The following is a 16,729-nucleotide window of genomic DNA, read 5'->3' as shown; positions in this document are numbered from 1 at the left end:
TTCTCCTTGCTTCTCTTATCCTGGGGGCTAATTTCTGTGCATCCTTCCAACTGAAGTTTATTCAACACTTCCTCTAGGAGGCCTCCCTAGACTCCCAAGTCTTGGTAAATGCTTGTTATATGCTCCTTTCAGCAGTAACTTCTACTTCCCTAATCATTCTACATAATATATCATAGTATATTGTGTTAGAACTACTTGAGGTTTTGTTTTGTTTTGTTTTGTTTTTTAGGAAAGCAGTGACTCATCACATCCAGTATAACTGCTTGATTAAATGTCCATTTCTCCCACTACAGTGTAAGCTCTTTGTAGGCAGGAGCAGCGTGTAATGATCATCACTGAACCACTAGTGTCTAGGAGGGGGCCTGGCATGTGAGAGGAAATCGATATGTATGTACTAAATAGAATGAAAGAAATAAGTTTCCCATATTACCCCTCAGCATTCCTAATAACTGATGTGTCACTTTGTTTCTATTCATCTGTATGAGGTTATTTGAGGGCTTTTCACCCATTCCTGACCAAGTCTTTCAATGGCTGCTGTCTGCCCTGGGATAATGTTTAAGGTTTAATCTAGCATGGCACACCAGGCTCATTAGCCTACTTTCCCCGCCTCGTCTCTGTTCCTTTGTTTAAATGAAGTCTATGTTCTGACCACACCAGACTTCTCGGGTTTCCTCAAGGTCACACTAATCTCTCGCTCCACAGTACCTCTGCATTGTGACAATCTTCCCTCTACCTGTAACACCTGGCTATTCACTACTTGCTCTTTGATTCCACAAAGGTCATCCCTTGAAAGCCCAACTGACTGGGCTTCCTGCCTCCTACCAGCAACGGAAGTGGGAACCGGCTTTCTGAGTGTTACAGCACCCCACTCATTCTTCTCCCTAGGGTTTGAATTTTGACTTTCTTCTAAGATCATAACTTCATGAAGAGAAGGGAGAAGAATCTTCTGCTGTCCATATTCACCTCATCTAACACAGCACCTGGCACAAAAGGTGCTCAATGAATATCCTTTGAGTACATGATTTTCCTTGAAATGAATACATTTTTTCAAATGTAGGTAAGGAAAACCAAGATTAAGCACCTGCAATTATTATTAGCCAAATTGACACAATGTGCTCACGTATTTCTTATGAAGATCCATACGGGCACCTCCTGTCAGGTCAATGACCTGAACTCCAACCCAGGGACGAAGGAGGGCTACTGTCTTCACCTTTATCTCTGGCATTTTTCCATCCAGTTTCAATTATACTTTATAAGAATATTGCTTCCAACAAAGAAGCCTTCAAATCATACATGTTCATAAAATATTCATCTCAATCTGACAGAGTCTAAGAACTGTTCAGTTCTACCATTACTGCAGACTGCTGTGCACCCCAAGACGTTAGCTTTACAGGGTACAAGTGCTTCCTACTTCTCTCTTTATTTTGATCTTGTCAGGTCTGTACAGAGGAAAAAATTACTGACAGAACGTTCTCTGGAAAAAAATAATACCTTATAGCCAATAGTTCTAGGATAATTGGAAATTCAACAACAACAACAACAACAACACCTGTCATTCTCTTAGAAAATTCCAGCTGCTTAGTAGAAGATGCATCCAAGGAAGACTGGCTGACCCTTCACGGTTAGCACAACCTATATCTCCCCCTTAGAGCAATGCAAGTCCTCTGGGGCCAAACCCATTTCATCTTGGAGCTACCAGAGGCCTATTAATGTAATCCTCCACCGGCTGATTGATCCTTCTGGGCACTCAGCAATAGAATCCAAATTCCCATAGCTGAGAGAAGGTGAAGGGCCCTCGCTGCTCAACCAGGTACAGAACTGCTCAAACCCACCCAGCCAGTTCGGTTCTCCATGTGTGTTCAAATCCTTTCCCTCCCTCCCTCCTTCCCTTCTCCCTCCCTCCCTCCCTCTCTCTCTCTCTCTCTCTCTCTCTCTCTCTCTCACACACACACACACACACACACACCTACTACAATGTCTATAAATAATCCCTCCTCTGAAGACATGGTTTGAAACTCTAATTAGGGTTACTCAGCATTTGTAAAGAGGTCCAATCTTTTCCCAAAGGCAAAGCATCTCACTAACATTCCCTCCAGTGTGCCTGAACTTAGAAGTTCTTAGGGGCCTGGGAGAGACTGGAGCCAACCTGTCCCACAGAGATGGGGGCAGGGGGTGGTGGGGGTGGTGGTGGCCAGATCAGCTCATGTGATAGAAGCCGATTCTCAGCTTCAGAAGCAAATCTGAAACAGCAGCCTATAATTGAAGGCCGTGGGCTCCTAGGATTTGAGAGGTCAGTAGGAATGTTTTGCAGGATCTTTATCAAGGGAAAACAGTAAGAGGCATGGGCTCTTCTGAGGGTGAGGCCAAGGTCAGAGCTCAGTGTGCCTGCACTGGCCAATGGGTGGTGGTGTGTGTGTTTGAAGATTGTGAGGTTATTCTGATGGCTGCAGAGAGAGTTATAAAGTATGTAAAAAGACCTATTCAAAGGAAAGCATTCTGTAACATCCCTACTCCGGAGCTGGGAGCACAATGACTAGGCAAGGAGGGCCAGTGACGGGGAAATGAGAAGAGCAGAAGAGGAGTTCCCAGTGTGGTCCTGTCAAAGAGAGTTGTGTCTTTTCCAAAGTCTTTGGCTGGCTGCAGATGACAAAGTTGGACAGCTGAATGTGGGATGAGAGGACACAGTAAGTAGCTGAAGAGGAGTTTCTGGCTCTCTTGGTCACCCCTCATCCTGCAACTTACAGCTCCTTCGGTACTCACATCCTGGGCAACCATCCAGGTACCCTTCCCTTAATTCTAAGTCCCTTGAGGGGATGACCAAGTTATCCTGATCTGATCAGACAGGGAACACTGAGCCACATGGCTTAATTGGAAGGTCAGTTCCTTAACTAGACTGCAAATTACTTTAGGGTATGGATTGATCTTATACTTTTTCTTGGTTGTCCATTTCAGGTGCAGGTTTTTAATAAAGGACTATCATAATTAATTTTCTAAAGACACATTATTTTGTGACAGAAACTATTCTAAGCGCGCTATATGAATGAATTTATTTGTCATACTAACTAAATGAGGTAGTGCCATTATTATCTTTGTTTTACAGAGAAGAAAACTGTAGCACAGAGAGGTTAAGTAACTTGCTCAAGGTCACAAAGTCATGAGGGACAGAGTTGGGGTTCAAATCCAGACAGAGTGGCTCTAGCATTAATGCTCTAAACCAATCCATGGTTCTGCTTCTTACAGACACGTGTGATTCTTGAATTTCTTGTGGCTTTTGTGTGATTGGGGGGCAAGGGTGGGGAAATCTAAGGATGTGATGAGCTTTCTTAGAATTAGAAGAAACAGCTACTAATAAGAACACCAAAGTCATAGCCTCTTTTTATTACTCACCATTACCACCCAGAGGGGAAAAAAAATGAAAACCAACTAAAACTATTCTCACTTAAGAGTCCATTTTGGTCCCATTAGATTGTTTTGCTTGATTGGCTCAATCCTGGTAAACTCAGCTTGGTCCTTGGTTTTCCACAGCCTCAAATCCTGTAGGAGGATGAGTTTCTTTCTAGGGCCAACTCATGGTTCATGCTACCCTCAAAGCAGAGCCAACCTAAACTTCTTGTACCACAGTGTATGTTATGCTGTTTTGGGTCCCCAAATCTTTGTTAGATGCTCCAGACCTAATCCAACTTCCCAAAGCAGGATTTGAGTAATGATCCTGCCCCTGTAGTAATGTTGTCTACATGTCATGCGTGTGGGATGTGAGAAGAGCTAAAGAAATCACCACGTGGCCAAAGGCAGAGCTGCATGGGACATGGGACAAGGATAGAATTCCAGAAAGGTAAAGAAGGGGATGATTGTCAGTAAGATGAGAACGGAGAAGTTCTGGGAATTGGAGAGCACTGAGGAGCATCTGAGCAAGGGCTGACACTGGAAAGGGAGAGGCCAGGTCAGTAGAAGAAAGGTGAAGAGGGGAATGAGAAATGAGAGCAGACTGAGGCTGAGGCCAGACAGGTAACACGAGAAGCTGAAATTTGACAAGGGAAGAAAGGAGGCAGAGAGGATGCCGGGAGAAAGAATTGTTCCTAGGACAGAAGTGACATCAGAATTCTGCATCTGACCCTCCTGACCATTTTGCTCTGCCTCAGAATTTTCATTTTTTTACATTTATTTATTTATTTATTTATTTATTTATTTATTTATTTGAGAGACAGAGCACAAGTGGGGGAGGGGAAGAGAGAGAAGGAGACACAATCCGAAACAGGCTCCAGGCTCTGAGCTGTCAGCATGGAGCCCGACTCGGGGCTTGAACTCACAAACCGTGAAATCATGACCTGAGATGAAGTTGGATGCTTAACCCACTGAGCCACCCCGGTGCCCCCAGAATTTTCATTTCTAACGGGGCTCAGTGATGAGCCTATCTAGAGCTATGGGAACATTATGCAGAAGTAACAAGAAATGGTCAGAAAACATTCAGGTTGCTTCATACGGTTTTTTCACCACGTAAGCCTCACTGACCTATTCAGTTTAGCTCTGATCACAATGGAACAGGACAGTGGCTGTGAGCAAGCCACTCTCCAGCATCCTTACTCCCCAGTTCCATGCATTCCATTATTCACTCATCATCAATGACCAAGATACCTCCCTGTACTAGGAACTAGGATTATAAAGAGAAATCAGTCATACTCTCCGTGTGCAAGTTGTTCATAGATGATGTGGAAGACAGATAGCTAAAAATAATAATGTGATTAGAAGTGCTAGGAGACAGGTACTAACAAAGCACTACTGGGAGGCAAGAAAGTCGGTCCTTCAACCACTTCCCGTATATACCCCCATCCCTTACCTTAATTGGCTCATTTCACCAGGAAAGTCCCCTTCCAACCCAGATCTCCTAGCCACATCTCTTGAAATTTTGACCATTCTTCAAATCTCAGGTTAAATGCCATTTTTTTCAACAAAGCAGTTCCTCATCTGAAAAGTAGGGACTAATGGGAATTAATCTTTCTATTCCGTGTGCCTCTATAACACCTTCTTTATATCTCTGTTTTAATATTTACCCCAATCATTTTTCATTATGTACAGTAATATATGTATATAAAACTACATCGTAAGCTCCTTTACACTAGGGTTGATGCCTAATTCATCTTTGGGTCTTCCCCCAGGCCTGAGCACGGAAGTTTCTTAAAACGCACTCAGGGTCAGCTTATCTAGAGCCACTAATCTACAGTCCCTTTTAGGATGCTAAAGTGAGAGGGCCTTGCTTCATTTTGGCAATTGTGAGTACTTGTTTGCACATGCCAAAATCATCTCTTGTTTTAAAGAGGCCTAAAAGAAATGGCTTTTAGACCTAACATAAGTCATTCTTCCCATCTCTTTTCACATTTAGGTAAAGAACAGGTATTAAAAAAAAAACAAAACCTCCAATTAATCAAAGTATTTTTAATTTGGAAAAGACTCTATATTTAATTTAACCCAATGTATTAATTACAAATGAGGAAACTAAGTCCCGAGCAATTCAGATACTTCTTCAGTATCAAACAGCCAGAATCAACAATATCAAATTTCTTAAGTTCAAGGCTCTCTCCAATAGACTAAAGAGTTTACCTTCAATAAAAAGAAGGGGGAAAGCATGGTTTAAAAGAGAAGGAATACACTAAAATACAAAAAAAGAGTTCATTTAAAAGCTATGCAAATTACAGAAAAAATTTTTCCTACCAGTCCATTTGTCCAAAAAGAATATCATGCTTTCATTAACATCAGTGAAAATATATGTAGATTTTGAAACCTAATTTAAAAATCTGATTTTTGCAATTTCCAGATCCTTTACCCTTGGGGTCCCCAGTCATTCTAAACACTTGGCAATGAGATTCATTCTGAGGTTCTTGTCCGGGATATTTCAATATATTTGGGTGATGTTGGCCATTAACAGGTGTCCTTAACAGTTGTGTAAGTAAAATAATACATCAAGGCTTTGTTGAGAGGTGCACATTCACACATGTTCTCTCCCATCACGACTTAGGCAAATGCAGCCGATGCACTTGAACCTAATACTCTATTCCAGTTCTGTTATTGCCTTTTCTCTGACCTTTCCCAGGTCACTGCTGTCCCACCCCCATCCTGACAGATTTGACACAATCTTACAGACATCCCACATCGTCGGTCAGACACAGGAGCACACGCCCACATACATACCACACAAAATAGATTTAAGCAATACATTTGAATTTGAAACTTACTGGGTTTTAGTTTTAAACAGGGATACTTCTGTACCACTATATATATATATACATATATATATATACCACTGTATATATATATACACACACACACACACACACACTCACACATATATCATATAAAATACATATATACATATGAAATTATAAACATGAAAATATATATTACTCAGATACATGATATTTATACAAATATGAGTGTCTATCTATCTCTTCCCAGTGATACATAATCACTCAGATAAAGACCACCTGATTTTAAAAATTATTTCATTGCTGCAGAGGGCAGTCTGTGAAAACTGGTTTTTAGCTAGAGACTACCACCCCCTCCCCCAATACACACACACACACAGCTGCTCTGCCCTTTCCAAGGCCCCCCTCGGAGGCACAGGGATAGTGTATGGGTTTGGAGCCAGCTAGATAGGGGCTTGAATGTTAGTACTGTTATTCACTATTTGTGTGATCTTAAAAAAAATTAACCTCTCTGGACAAGAATGTTCTTATTTCCAAAATGAGGATGTTAGTACCTATCTTGGAGGTGTAAAGATCTGAGGCAATGTTTGCCAGTGGGTGCTGCAGGTTAGTGCTTAGTAAATAATAACTATTATGATGAAGGTGATTATGGAGGGGAAGAGGATGAGGGCAGATGGGGGGGGGGGAAGATGATGAATACCACTTCCTGAATGCCTTCTGTATTTCAGAATTTCTCAGCAAGCCTTGGCATAGCTTGACTGCTAGCCATTAGCTAGGGAATATTAAGCTTGAGGTAGGGGAAAGAAAAGCGGTGGGGAGGGGGCAGGCCTGGGTGGGGGTGGGTCCATAAATGGCTAGCACTTAATATGTGATTTTCCTGTGTTGGACTTATGCAGACATATACTCAAGCCCCTTCCACTGCTGGGAAAAGGGCATTCACAGAAGTGAATTCAGCATGTTGAGGAGTCAGAGGAGTCAAGGTCATTTTTCCTTTCTCTCTCTCTCTCTCTTTCTTTTTTTTCCCCCTGCATAGAAGGACCAGACTTCACAAAGCAGGGTGAACAAATCCTGTGTCTTCCATGGTGGCTAATCATAGCATTTCCAGTTACAGCATCAGGCTCTGGCTGTTTTGCCCCCCTCCCCTGGCAATTCTAGTAATTCTAGAGAGATACCCTGTAGATTGCAGAATAAATGCCCAGCTCCCTTCTGGAGTCACGGTGTCAGAGTGCAAGGCCACAGGCAGAGCTGCTGCTGTGCTTTGAGCCGTCCAAAGTACAACAGGAAGGAGGAAGCTCCAACCTACCCCGGACATGCCCAGAATGACAGAGCCATTTAGGGCCTGCCTAAGATGCCATGCTGTTTGCAAACACATACTACCTGCCACACCATCTGACCAAACAATTCCACCGGAAAGCCCGAAGACAAATGACTAATGTTAAAAGAAGCCTGTGCATCATCTCAGTGATGACTCCACAGGCGTCAATTAAACACGGAAAAGACCTGTTCAGGAGCATGACCATCAGGCATTTCCCAAGGAGCTATAGTCAATGGCTGATAAAACACAAGTGATCATAACCATAAAGAGATTTAGCAGCCCTCTCTTTGCTCAAAAGCAGCAAGAGCCCACAGGGACAATGAACCTGGAAGACCTCCAAAAGAAGAGGCAAGTAAGGAAAAGGCTGCATCTGAAGCCAGCCCCGCTCTTCCTCATGCATAGAAAGCAAAGATCTGGGTTGCATGAGGTCATCTTTTCAGCCACTAAAAAATCAGACTGCTCCCAGGGATGCCTGGGAGTTTGTCTGGTAGTCTAGGGGTGAACATCAACTGTTATGTCTCCAGGTGGGAGAAACATTGGCAGTAGTCCCTCCCCTGCCCCTAGGGGTACTTTTCAAGTTGAGGCGGCTGGAACTTTGTCCAGCACAGCAGACCAGGATCACTGGAGGCCACACGTCCTTCCCTAGAAACCATGCTTTAACCAGCCTTTGAGCGGAAGGAAGAGGACACATTTAATAAATTTAATGAGAGTGATGCCAAGGCATAAAACCCCCAGGCGAGAAACAGTGGCTGGAGCAGAAGTGCTTTTCAAGGCTTTAGTTCTAGATCAGTCAGGCAGACACCTGTATATATAGAGAGAAATCTTCAAACACCAGCTCATCACACCTAATGACTGCCTGTGACCTCTGATGAGCATTTGTATTCTCTAATTCTGGCTTTTCCAACAGCAAAAACATGTGTCTTTATACTCAGTCCTGGTTCTGCACCTGTTCTCTAATGCTAATCTTTGTTTACTTCGTTTCTTTGTTTGTTTGTTTTTCGTATATGCAAGGTCAGATGAATGAGACACGAAATACTTTTCAGTTTTGATTTTGATCCAGATTGAAAATTGTTAATGGCTCTTTATTCATTACTCTTGAGCTCTCCTTTTTTCTTTAAGTGATTCAGGTAAATGCACCCCTCATGTGGCCTGGTTCCAACATTAAGAATGTAACATTCTTAGAATGAGGCTATCAAGTAAAAACAAAACCAAACAAAACCAAACAAACAAATAAACAAAAAATGGTGTTCCATTCTTCTGAGTCTCTTTTGCCAATGATGCAGTGTACTTAAATCTGTTTATGGCAGCTGCTTCAGTGTTAAGTTTTTGGTTGGAAATAAAAAGAGGTTTGGTAAGGTCACTGGCAATTATTTTCTCAGCGCAACAGAAAAGCAACCCAATCCATTAATGACTCTAAAATGGCAGAAGCAAACACAGTGGGAACAAGTAGGAATAGAAGAGTACCTGGGATTGCCAGATTGGAAAGGGGGACGTTGTGGAGGTGAGGGGGGAGCGAGGCCATCCAGTCGGCATTGCAGACCTCCGATGATGTCTTTGTCCCGGTGGGGTTGGGGGAGCAGATGGTCCCCATCCTGAGTTTCCTCCTTACCTTCCTAACTGCTAGCATCCCTCTTTGTCAGTCAACAAACTGCCCGGTGCCACTCACTCCGTGATCATCATGGTCCAGACTTTAGACATTCCAGGGCCACCTTTGTCACGCCAGTCTTGCCAAAGGGCCTTCTGCCTGGGAGACGGGGCAAATAGATGGTTCCCTACCCCCCACACCCACCCCCCAGCACCCGCAGTCCCCACCCTCTCTGGCCCAGCCACTGTTCCACTCCCTTAATCTGCTCAGACCTGGCTCCGTTAAACTTCTTACGTTCCCCTCTGGAGCCGGGGTTAGGTAGGCCCCTAGAGATAAATCTTACAGAAACTGAACGTCCGACGAGCAGCCACGCCCGGAGCCACTCACACGACAGGTGCCCACACGGCACACAGAGAAGCCGGTGGGTCTACACACACGTGAGCGCCCGGGCGCCACATCACGAGCCAGATTTACCCCGCTAGTGTGTCACTGGGCTGGCACCGAAGCTGGGCCTGCCTACTACTCCTCCCCCGGCTTCTCAGCACACACTCCCCCTGCCCTGTGGCTTCCCGAAGGCGCTCAGAAGTGTAACCGGCGGCACCCGGACTCCCTGCAGCCCCGCCCCGCACTGCCGGGCAGATTTGCCGGGCTACGCGGCCCGTGATTGGCCGCTGGCGGAGCGCGCTCCGATTGGCTGGCGCCCTCCCGGGCTGCCCCTCCGAGCGCTCCCACCCTTCCGCGGCCGGGTCCCCTCCCTCCGCTACTCCTGCCTCAGTGAAGCTAGGCAGGCGCCGCTGCGGGGACTGCAGGCAGGGAAACTTGCTGGCCTGGGCTGGTCAGACCTCAGACAGGTCTGACCTCCGGCCTTCCACGCAGCCAGCACTCAGATGTTGAACACGACCACAAATGTCTCTTTCCTCCCTTCTTTCCCTAGACACACACACGCTGACAATTACATAGAACGTATTATACACTTTCCATAAACCACAGAGGCAGCAGACATACGGGAAGTAAAGAGGCTGAGAAACGTGCAATATCTCATACTTGGATGACAACGTCAAGGATGGTTTGTTTCAACCGTTACATAATGAAGATTCACTTGCCCCTTTTTCCCATTTTACGGAGGAGGGGATCGTGATAACTCACATTTGTATTATTTTGTTATTTGAAACCTTCTTGCAAATTCTTTCTTCCATTTGCTCTTCACACTACCCACATAAGGCAGGGAGGGTTGCTGGGGCATTCAGGGAGCAGTTCCTATGTCGGCACTAGTTGGAAATCCTATTTTGGAATGAAATCCTCAAGCCCAGAGGCTTTGTAGGCACACAAACCCATTTCCATGCTTTCTGCAATATTCCCTATTCCTTCAAATGGTACTTTTTCATGGTGGTAAACTATAGGGTCTCTAATGACTTGAGAACATTGCACATTGATAATCACAGAAACATCTTGGCAAACTGGCAAATTAAGAAAAACAACCTGGAACTTGATAGTGAGGCCCTGGAAGGCTTCAGGTCAGGCAGCTCCTGGCTGACTCAGGAGGGGCTTATATGAAAAGCAAACAGCAAGCTTTGCTGAGGGAAAACTGGAGGCTGACATTTAATCACCGAATGACCACCCCCCCACCCCCACAGCAGCAATGCCTGCGCCCCAGCCGCATTTCAGTACACAGAACTCTTGCTGCCTATGACTCCCTTTTGACATCTTACTCAAAGTTCCCCTTCTAGGCTATTTTTAACATTCATTTAAGCCTGTTTTTTCAGCTCTCTGAGCTGCATGGTATTACAGAAAGTTTTTTTCCCCCTTTGGAGGAGTATCCCTTGTTTAAATTTTTTTTTTTTAACGTTTATTTATTTTTGAGACAGAGAGAGACAGAGCATGAACGGGGAGGGTCAGAGAGAGAGGGAGACACAGAATCTGAAACAGGCTCCAGGCTCTGAGCTGTCAGCACAGAGCCCGACGCGGGCTCGACCTCACGGACCTCGAGATCATGACCTGAGCCGAAGTCAGCCGCTTAACCGACTGAGCCACCCAGGCGCCCCATCCCTTGTTTAATAAAAAGAAAGTGTACACTATTTATCATGTATCTTCTGATATTTAAAGGGCACTTCAATATAGCACTCTTTTTTCAAGTACACCACAGGATATTGAGAATATGTTGTCTGTTTGAGTCCACAATTTTTTTTTTTTTTTCTCAGAGAAAAATCACTTTGTAAAGGACGAGCACAACATTTACTTTTGAAATGTCATCTTTCTGGGCTTTCCTTGAGCTTCAAACCTTTTAAAAAGAATTTCTAAACACAAAACTTTATGAAACTGGCCAAGGCAAGCAAAATGTGTGCTTTAAGCTCTATTGTGGAATGTCCATTTCAATGTCTTTTCTTCCCCTTGAGTTTTGAGCTCTTCGAGGAAGGAGTGAGCATATTAAAAAAGCGTGAAACTTTAGACTTAGAGACAGCACTGTGAAAATTCAAAAACAAGAGAAGTGGAATCACTGAAGACGAGAAGGTTTGCACCTCTATGAAATTGGCAGCTTTTTTGATCACAACTACTTGATTTGGACAAGAAAACAGCTCCAAAGAAGGCAACACTCTCTTCGTATGTTTTTCATATATTCTTGAGTCAGTCCTGGGAGAGATCTTGCAGATGAAATCACGGTATTTGTACTTGGTGTCTAGCGGGTGCTGTTTGTTAGAAGGAGGCAGAAGCTTGGGGGTTCTCTGTCGTGTCTTAGAGGGGTGATTTTCACACATTAATGTGTAAATCTATCATATTCTGATTGCACTGTTCTGAGATGGGCACAGATTCTGCATTCCTAAGTTGGTGGCTGTGCTGGTTCAGACCACACTCGTAGGTAGCAAAAGCCTTAGATTACAGGCTCATGTTTGATAGGTGGGAACGTGTATTGCTTTTGCTCTTTCTTTTCCAAGGTTTTATAATATTTTTACATCGCTTTTGTAATTTAAAAAACTTGCGTGAAGAATCTCAGCTGAGAATCTATAAGTATAAGATAATGATTTTTCTTTCATATAATGTAATGGAAACCAAATTATCAGTGGGATTTTTTATACTATGCCAGAGATATTTAGGGGAAAATATATATATTTTTAAATTTACATTCAAATTAGATAACACACAGTGTAGTCTTGGCTTCAGGAGTAGAACCCAATGACTCATCGCTTACATATAACACCCAGTGCTCATCCCAACAAGTGCCCTCCTTAATGCCCATCACCCGTTTAGCCCATCCCACTACCCACCTCCCCTCTAGCAATCCTCACTTGGTTCTCTGTATTTAGGAGTCTCCTATGGTTTGCCTCCCTCTGTTTTTTATCTTATTTTTCCTTCCCTTCCCCAATGTTCATCTGGTTTCTCAAATTCCACATATGAGTGAAATCATATAATATTTGTTTCTCTCTGACTGACTTATCTTGCTTAGCATAGCACCCTCTAGTTCCATCCACGTTGTTGCAAATGGCAAGATTTCATTCTTTTTCATCGTCGAGTAGTATTCCACTATATAAATATACCACCTGTTCTTTATCCATTCATCAGTCGATGGAAATTTGGGCTCTGGGAAAATAATTTTAAAATAAAAGTAATGTTTGGGATTTAGTCAATATATTATAAAAGTTACTAAGGGAATGGAGGACCAAACTAATGGAAGGACTGGGATAATTTTCATGGAATGGAGAGCTTATCATGTACAAATATTTCTGCTAGGTGCTAGGAATGGAGGAAAAGTTAAGTGAAATTTGGCATCTGAGGAATCTCAGATAATACAGGATTCAGGAGAAAAGGGAGTGAAATATGTGAATTACACATTGTGATATGGCGTGAAGGGGTGATAGAGATGCTTAGAGGATGACAAATACAATTTGATGACTGGGGGTAGGGAGGGCCAAGGGATGCATTATCAGAGGAGGCATTCAAATGCAGACTGGAATTCTGAAAAAAGTTTCTGCAAGTGGAAAATGGGTGGAGGGTTTTGGAGTGAGAAAGGGATGTGCTGATGAGAAACCATGAGCAGCAAAGCTATGACAGTGAATGGCAGAGAAAGAAAAATGGAAAATCCCCTACAGTGGTAGTATGTGGAACAAGTGGGAAATAGGACTCATTCATTCTCACTGAACTTTCACAACAGCCCAGTGAGTTAACTATCACTATCCCCATTTTACTAAGGACAACTAAAGCTTAGAAAGTAATTCTGCCTACGATCTCATAGCTAGTTAGTGGCAGAGTTGTGACACCAAGTCTCTTGATCACTATGCCAGTGGCTTCCCATTCTATGTTACCTATTAGTGTTTTAAATCTGGTAAAGATTGTTTACGACCAAAGTATATTAAAGACTGTGAACCTTTCCCCGCCCCCGCCCCATAGACAAAAGAGGCCATTGCAGATTTTTGAGAAGGGGAGTAAAATGACTCACATTGTACTTTAGGAAGATAAGTCAGTATAATGAAGAACAGATGGAGAAACACAGTCTTCCAAGTAAATCATTGGCATCAGTCATCTAAGCAAGAAAAAAGTGGGAAAGCATGCAGAAACTCTGGCACACAGAGAGGAAATGAATGCATAGACTTTCTTAATTACGGTGCTTGCCTCTCATCCCCACTTCTCATCTCCAAAGATGTAGAATTCTAGAGCCCGAGTGGACAGGCTGACTAGCTCTGAAAGAATTTTTTATCACTTGCAAGTCTCATTAAATTGTTCATCCACTTTTGTTACCTACTACCAAATCTGTTTCTATATCTGCAAACTTCGTTTTCTTTTCTGGACATTTTGTCTATTACTTGATCAAGGACCCCGCTCAATTCCTGAAGAGGTGACTGCAGGCTTTGCCCTCTTTTGGAGGCTACATTCTATTTTGAAAGTGTCTAACAGGGTTCGTGTTCTTTGGAATCATGTCATAAATGAACAGTGAGGGTCCCAGAGCAAACACCCAAAAGGCTTGCCATTTGGCCATGTGTGATTGGCAGGGCTAGACAGCCTGGATTTTATGTGATTGAAGGCACCCTAAAAATCACAGGGGGAATATGTTGACTTAATGACAGTGCGGCTGGGGCTGTCTCTGGCCTCCAAATCCAAGACCCAATCTTACCTCCCAGTCTGTGTGCTAGATGGGAAAGGAACAGACCTCAAAGAGAATCACAATCTAGGAATGCTTTTAGTCCAGTGGCATTGCCAAGAGGTGAGTGAGGTTACAGGATGTTTTGAGTTCCACTGTGGTGTCTCCTTTATATACATATATATATTTTTTTTGTCCTGCCAGGAGGGTGTGGGGAGGGTGAAGGACTGACATGAGGAGGCAGGTAACTGATATATGGGATGTAGGCTGCTTTGTTTTGTGTCTCACATCAGCAGAGCTTATCCCTAGGCATTCCAGACCTTCTTTCCCCAATTCAAGCTGAAACACTGTGCAACAAGGATCAGAGTAGGATGAAGAAATGTCACCAACATGGGTGGTGCTGAGGACATGGTGAACAGCAGCAGCAATTACCTCCAGGAAGAGTGACATCATTGTTGCAACTCGAGACATTCAGGAGCCTGCAAGGAAAGGGCGGGAACCAAGAACATTGCCTTAGGAACACATAGGGTGCATCACAGACTTTTCTGACATCACGGGTGCAATCGGGAGCTGGGGGTCCGGTTATTTTGTTGATTAGGCTGGAGCCAGACACCATGTCATTGTGACCCATGCCCTGCTGATACCCAGCTGAGTGTCTTTGAGGAACTGGGAAAGAGGGCAGCAGAAGCTGAAACAGGAAGTGTTGGTGTGTGGTATCACCTCCCGTCCACCAGGAATTTATGGCCCACGACTGGGATTCTGTCAATGAGAGTGAATAGTGGTAGTAGCCGGCCATAAGATTGTTTGTCCCAGGTTTGAAAGCTTAGTGCTCAGGAAGATCCTGAGAGCCTCTGTGTCTTTTATATTTAGTGGACATCCAGTTTTGGGGTTTTTTGTTTTGTTTTGTTTTGTTTTTTTTAGTATACTTCAAGGAAAATTTCCTTTAGCAACAACACTTGCTATAATACAATTGAGAGGAGCTAATAACCAGTGATGATTTTAAAATTCATTTAATATCCATTTATTCCTTCCGCACACCACATTCCTGAATCCTTTTCTGCTTGCCTTTTTCAGCCCTTCCTTACCTCCCAAAAAAGGTAACTGAGAGAAAATAAAGGCCTCAAAACCTAGTTAACTAGTGGCAAAATGCCTGATTTAATATGTTATGGAGCCACCTTCTGGTACTAAAGGCACACTTCATGCACACGGTAAATTTCCTTTCAGTTTCAATTACCCTAAAACTGATGCCCATTACCAGCACCACCAGTAAGACCAAGGGGAACTTATGCAAAAATACGGATTCCTACGTTACACCCCCCTAACGCTACTGAATTAAATCCCCTGGGGGTGACCCCTCTTTTCCTGCCCTTTAAAAAGCTCCCAGAAGGACTTTAATGTCCCAAATGCTTTATTTATATCAAGACTCTGAGATGTCAATTTCTCTGTCAAAAAAGTTAGACTAGGACGGGGCACCTGGGTGGCTTAATTGGTTGAGCGTCCGACTTCGGCTCAGGTCATGATCTCTCGGTCTGTGAGTTCAAGCCCTGCATCAGGCTCTGTGCTGACAACTCAGAGCCTGGAGCTGCTTCGGATTCTGTGTCTCCCTCTCTCTCTGGCCCTCCCCTGCTAATGCTCTGTCTCTCTGTGTCTCAAAAATAAATAAACATTAAAAAAAAAAGTTAGACTAGGACGAATGGAAAAGTAACCAATTCTTACCATATTGTGTGTAAATGTATGCAATTAGAGAAGCATGTTTTGGCAGAAATGCTTGATCTTGGCTTAAGTGGCCAGGAACACCAACTGCTGTCCTTATTTATCCCACCTCAAGGTTCTTGGCATTGCGAATGACATCAACTATTAGGAGAGCTTGTGTGTACTACTGTAAACTCGTAAACACTTGACCTTCAGTCACAGTTAGAATGGTTTTTGTACCTTTGTTATTTACTTAGCAAATTTGATCTTAAAGAGGAATGCATTCTTTCTAATGACCTGACTCTGTATTTGGGGTTGCAGACATTAGGTGGAAATTACATGATGACACATTATCTGTGGAGTAAATATCAGAGCAATTAAGAGCAGATATTATCATTCTCTCCCAATTTTAATATTAAAATTACAAGTTTGAGGGGTTTCCAGGCGGCTCAGTGGATTAAGTGTTTGACTGTTGATTTTGGCTCAGGTCATGATGTCTCGTGTTGTGAGACTGAGACCCATGTCGAGCTCTGTGCTGACAGAGCAGAGCCTGCTTGAGATTCTCTCTCTCTCTCTCTCTCTCTCTCTCTCCCCTTCCCCCCTTTCTCTACCACTCCTGCTTCTCAAAATAAATAAAAAACATTAAAAGAAAACAAAATTACAAGTTTGAGAAATCTACTTTGACTAACAATTTTTTTAAAAAAAAACATGGTATATAAATTTTAGTACAAATAAAAATAATGAGTCTTTAGTGTTTTTCCCTTATCCACGCTCTCTGAATAGTAGGTTATAGTCAAGACTTTAGTATGTTTCTTGGCTGTTTGACGATTTGGTATCAAAGGATTCTGATTTGCTTAATTTTCTGCAGGTAA

General features: G+C 43.3%; 1 protein-coding gene across 6 annotated transcripts in view; it reads right to left on the bottom strand.

Annotated features, from left to right (window-relative positions):
- Nucleotides 1–9,709, bottom strand: part of PLCXD2 (phosphatidylinositol specific phospholipase C X domain containing 2) — a 50,386-nt gene extending 40,677 nt beyond the window's left edge. Inside the window, exons 1-2 of one of the 6 annotated variants that reach the window (XM_053903328.1) lie at nt 9,370–9,709; nt 8,977–9,256 (exon numbers count right to left, since the gene is read on the bottom strand). In XM_053903328.1, the coding sequence (XP_053759303.1) occupies nt 8,977–9,139 (163 nt within the window). In that variant the 5' untranslated portion in view covers nt 9,140–9,256; nt 9,370–9,709. Of the gene's footprint in view, nt 1–822; nt 1,057–8,976; nt 9,257–9,369 lie in introns of those variants that run through there. The other 5 variants (XM_053903329.1, XM_053903327.1, XM_053903330.1 and 2 more) reach the window with 5 other exon arrangements.
- Nucleotides 9,710–16,729: the final 7,020 nt, after the last annotated feature.

This window comes from Panthera pardus, unplaced genomic scaffold, assembly GCF_024362965.1.
Source record: "Panthera pardus isolate Hobbes unplaced genomic scaffold, ASM2436296v1 HiC_scaffold_16, whole genome shotgun sequence".
NCBI classification, from domain to species: Eukaryota; Metazoa; Chordata; class Mammalia; order Carnivora; family Felidae; genus Panthera; species Panthera pardus.
The sequence above is the reverse complement of the archived record's forward strand: the minus strand, read 5'-3'. Positions and strand labels throughout refer to the sequence as shown.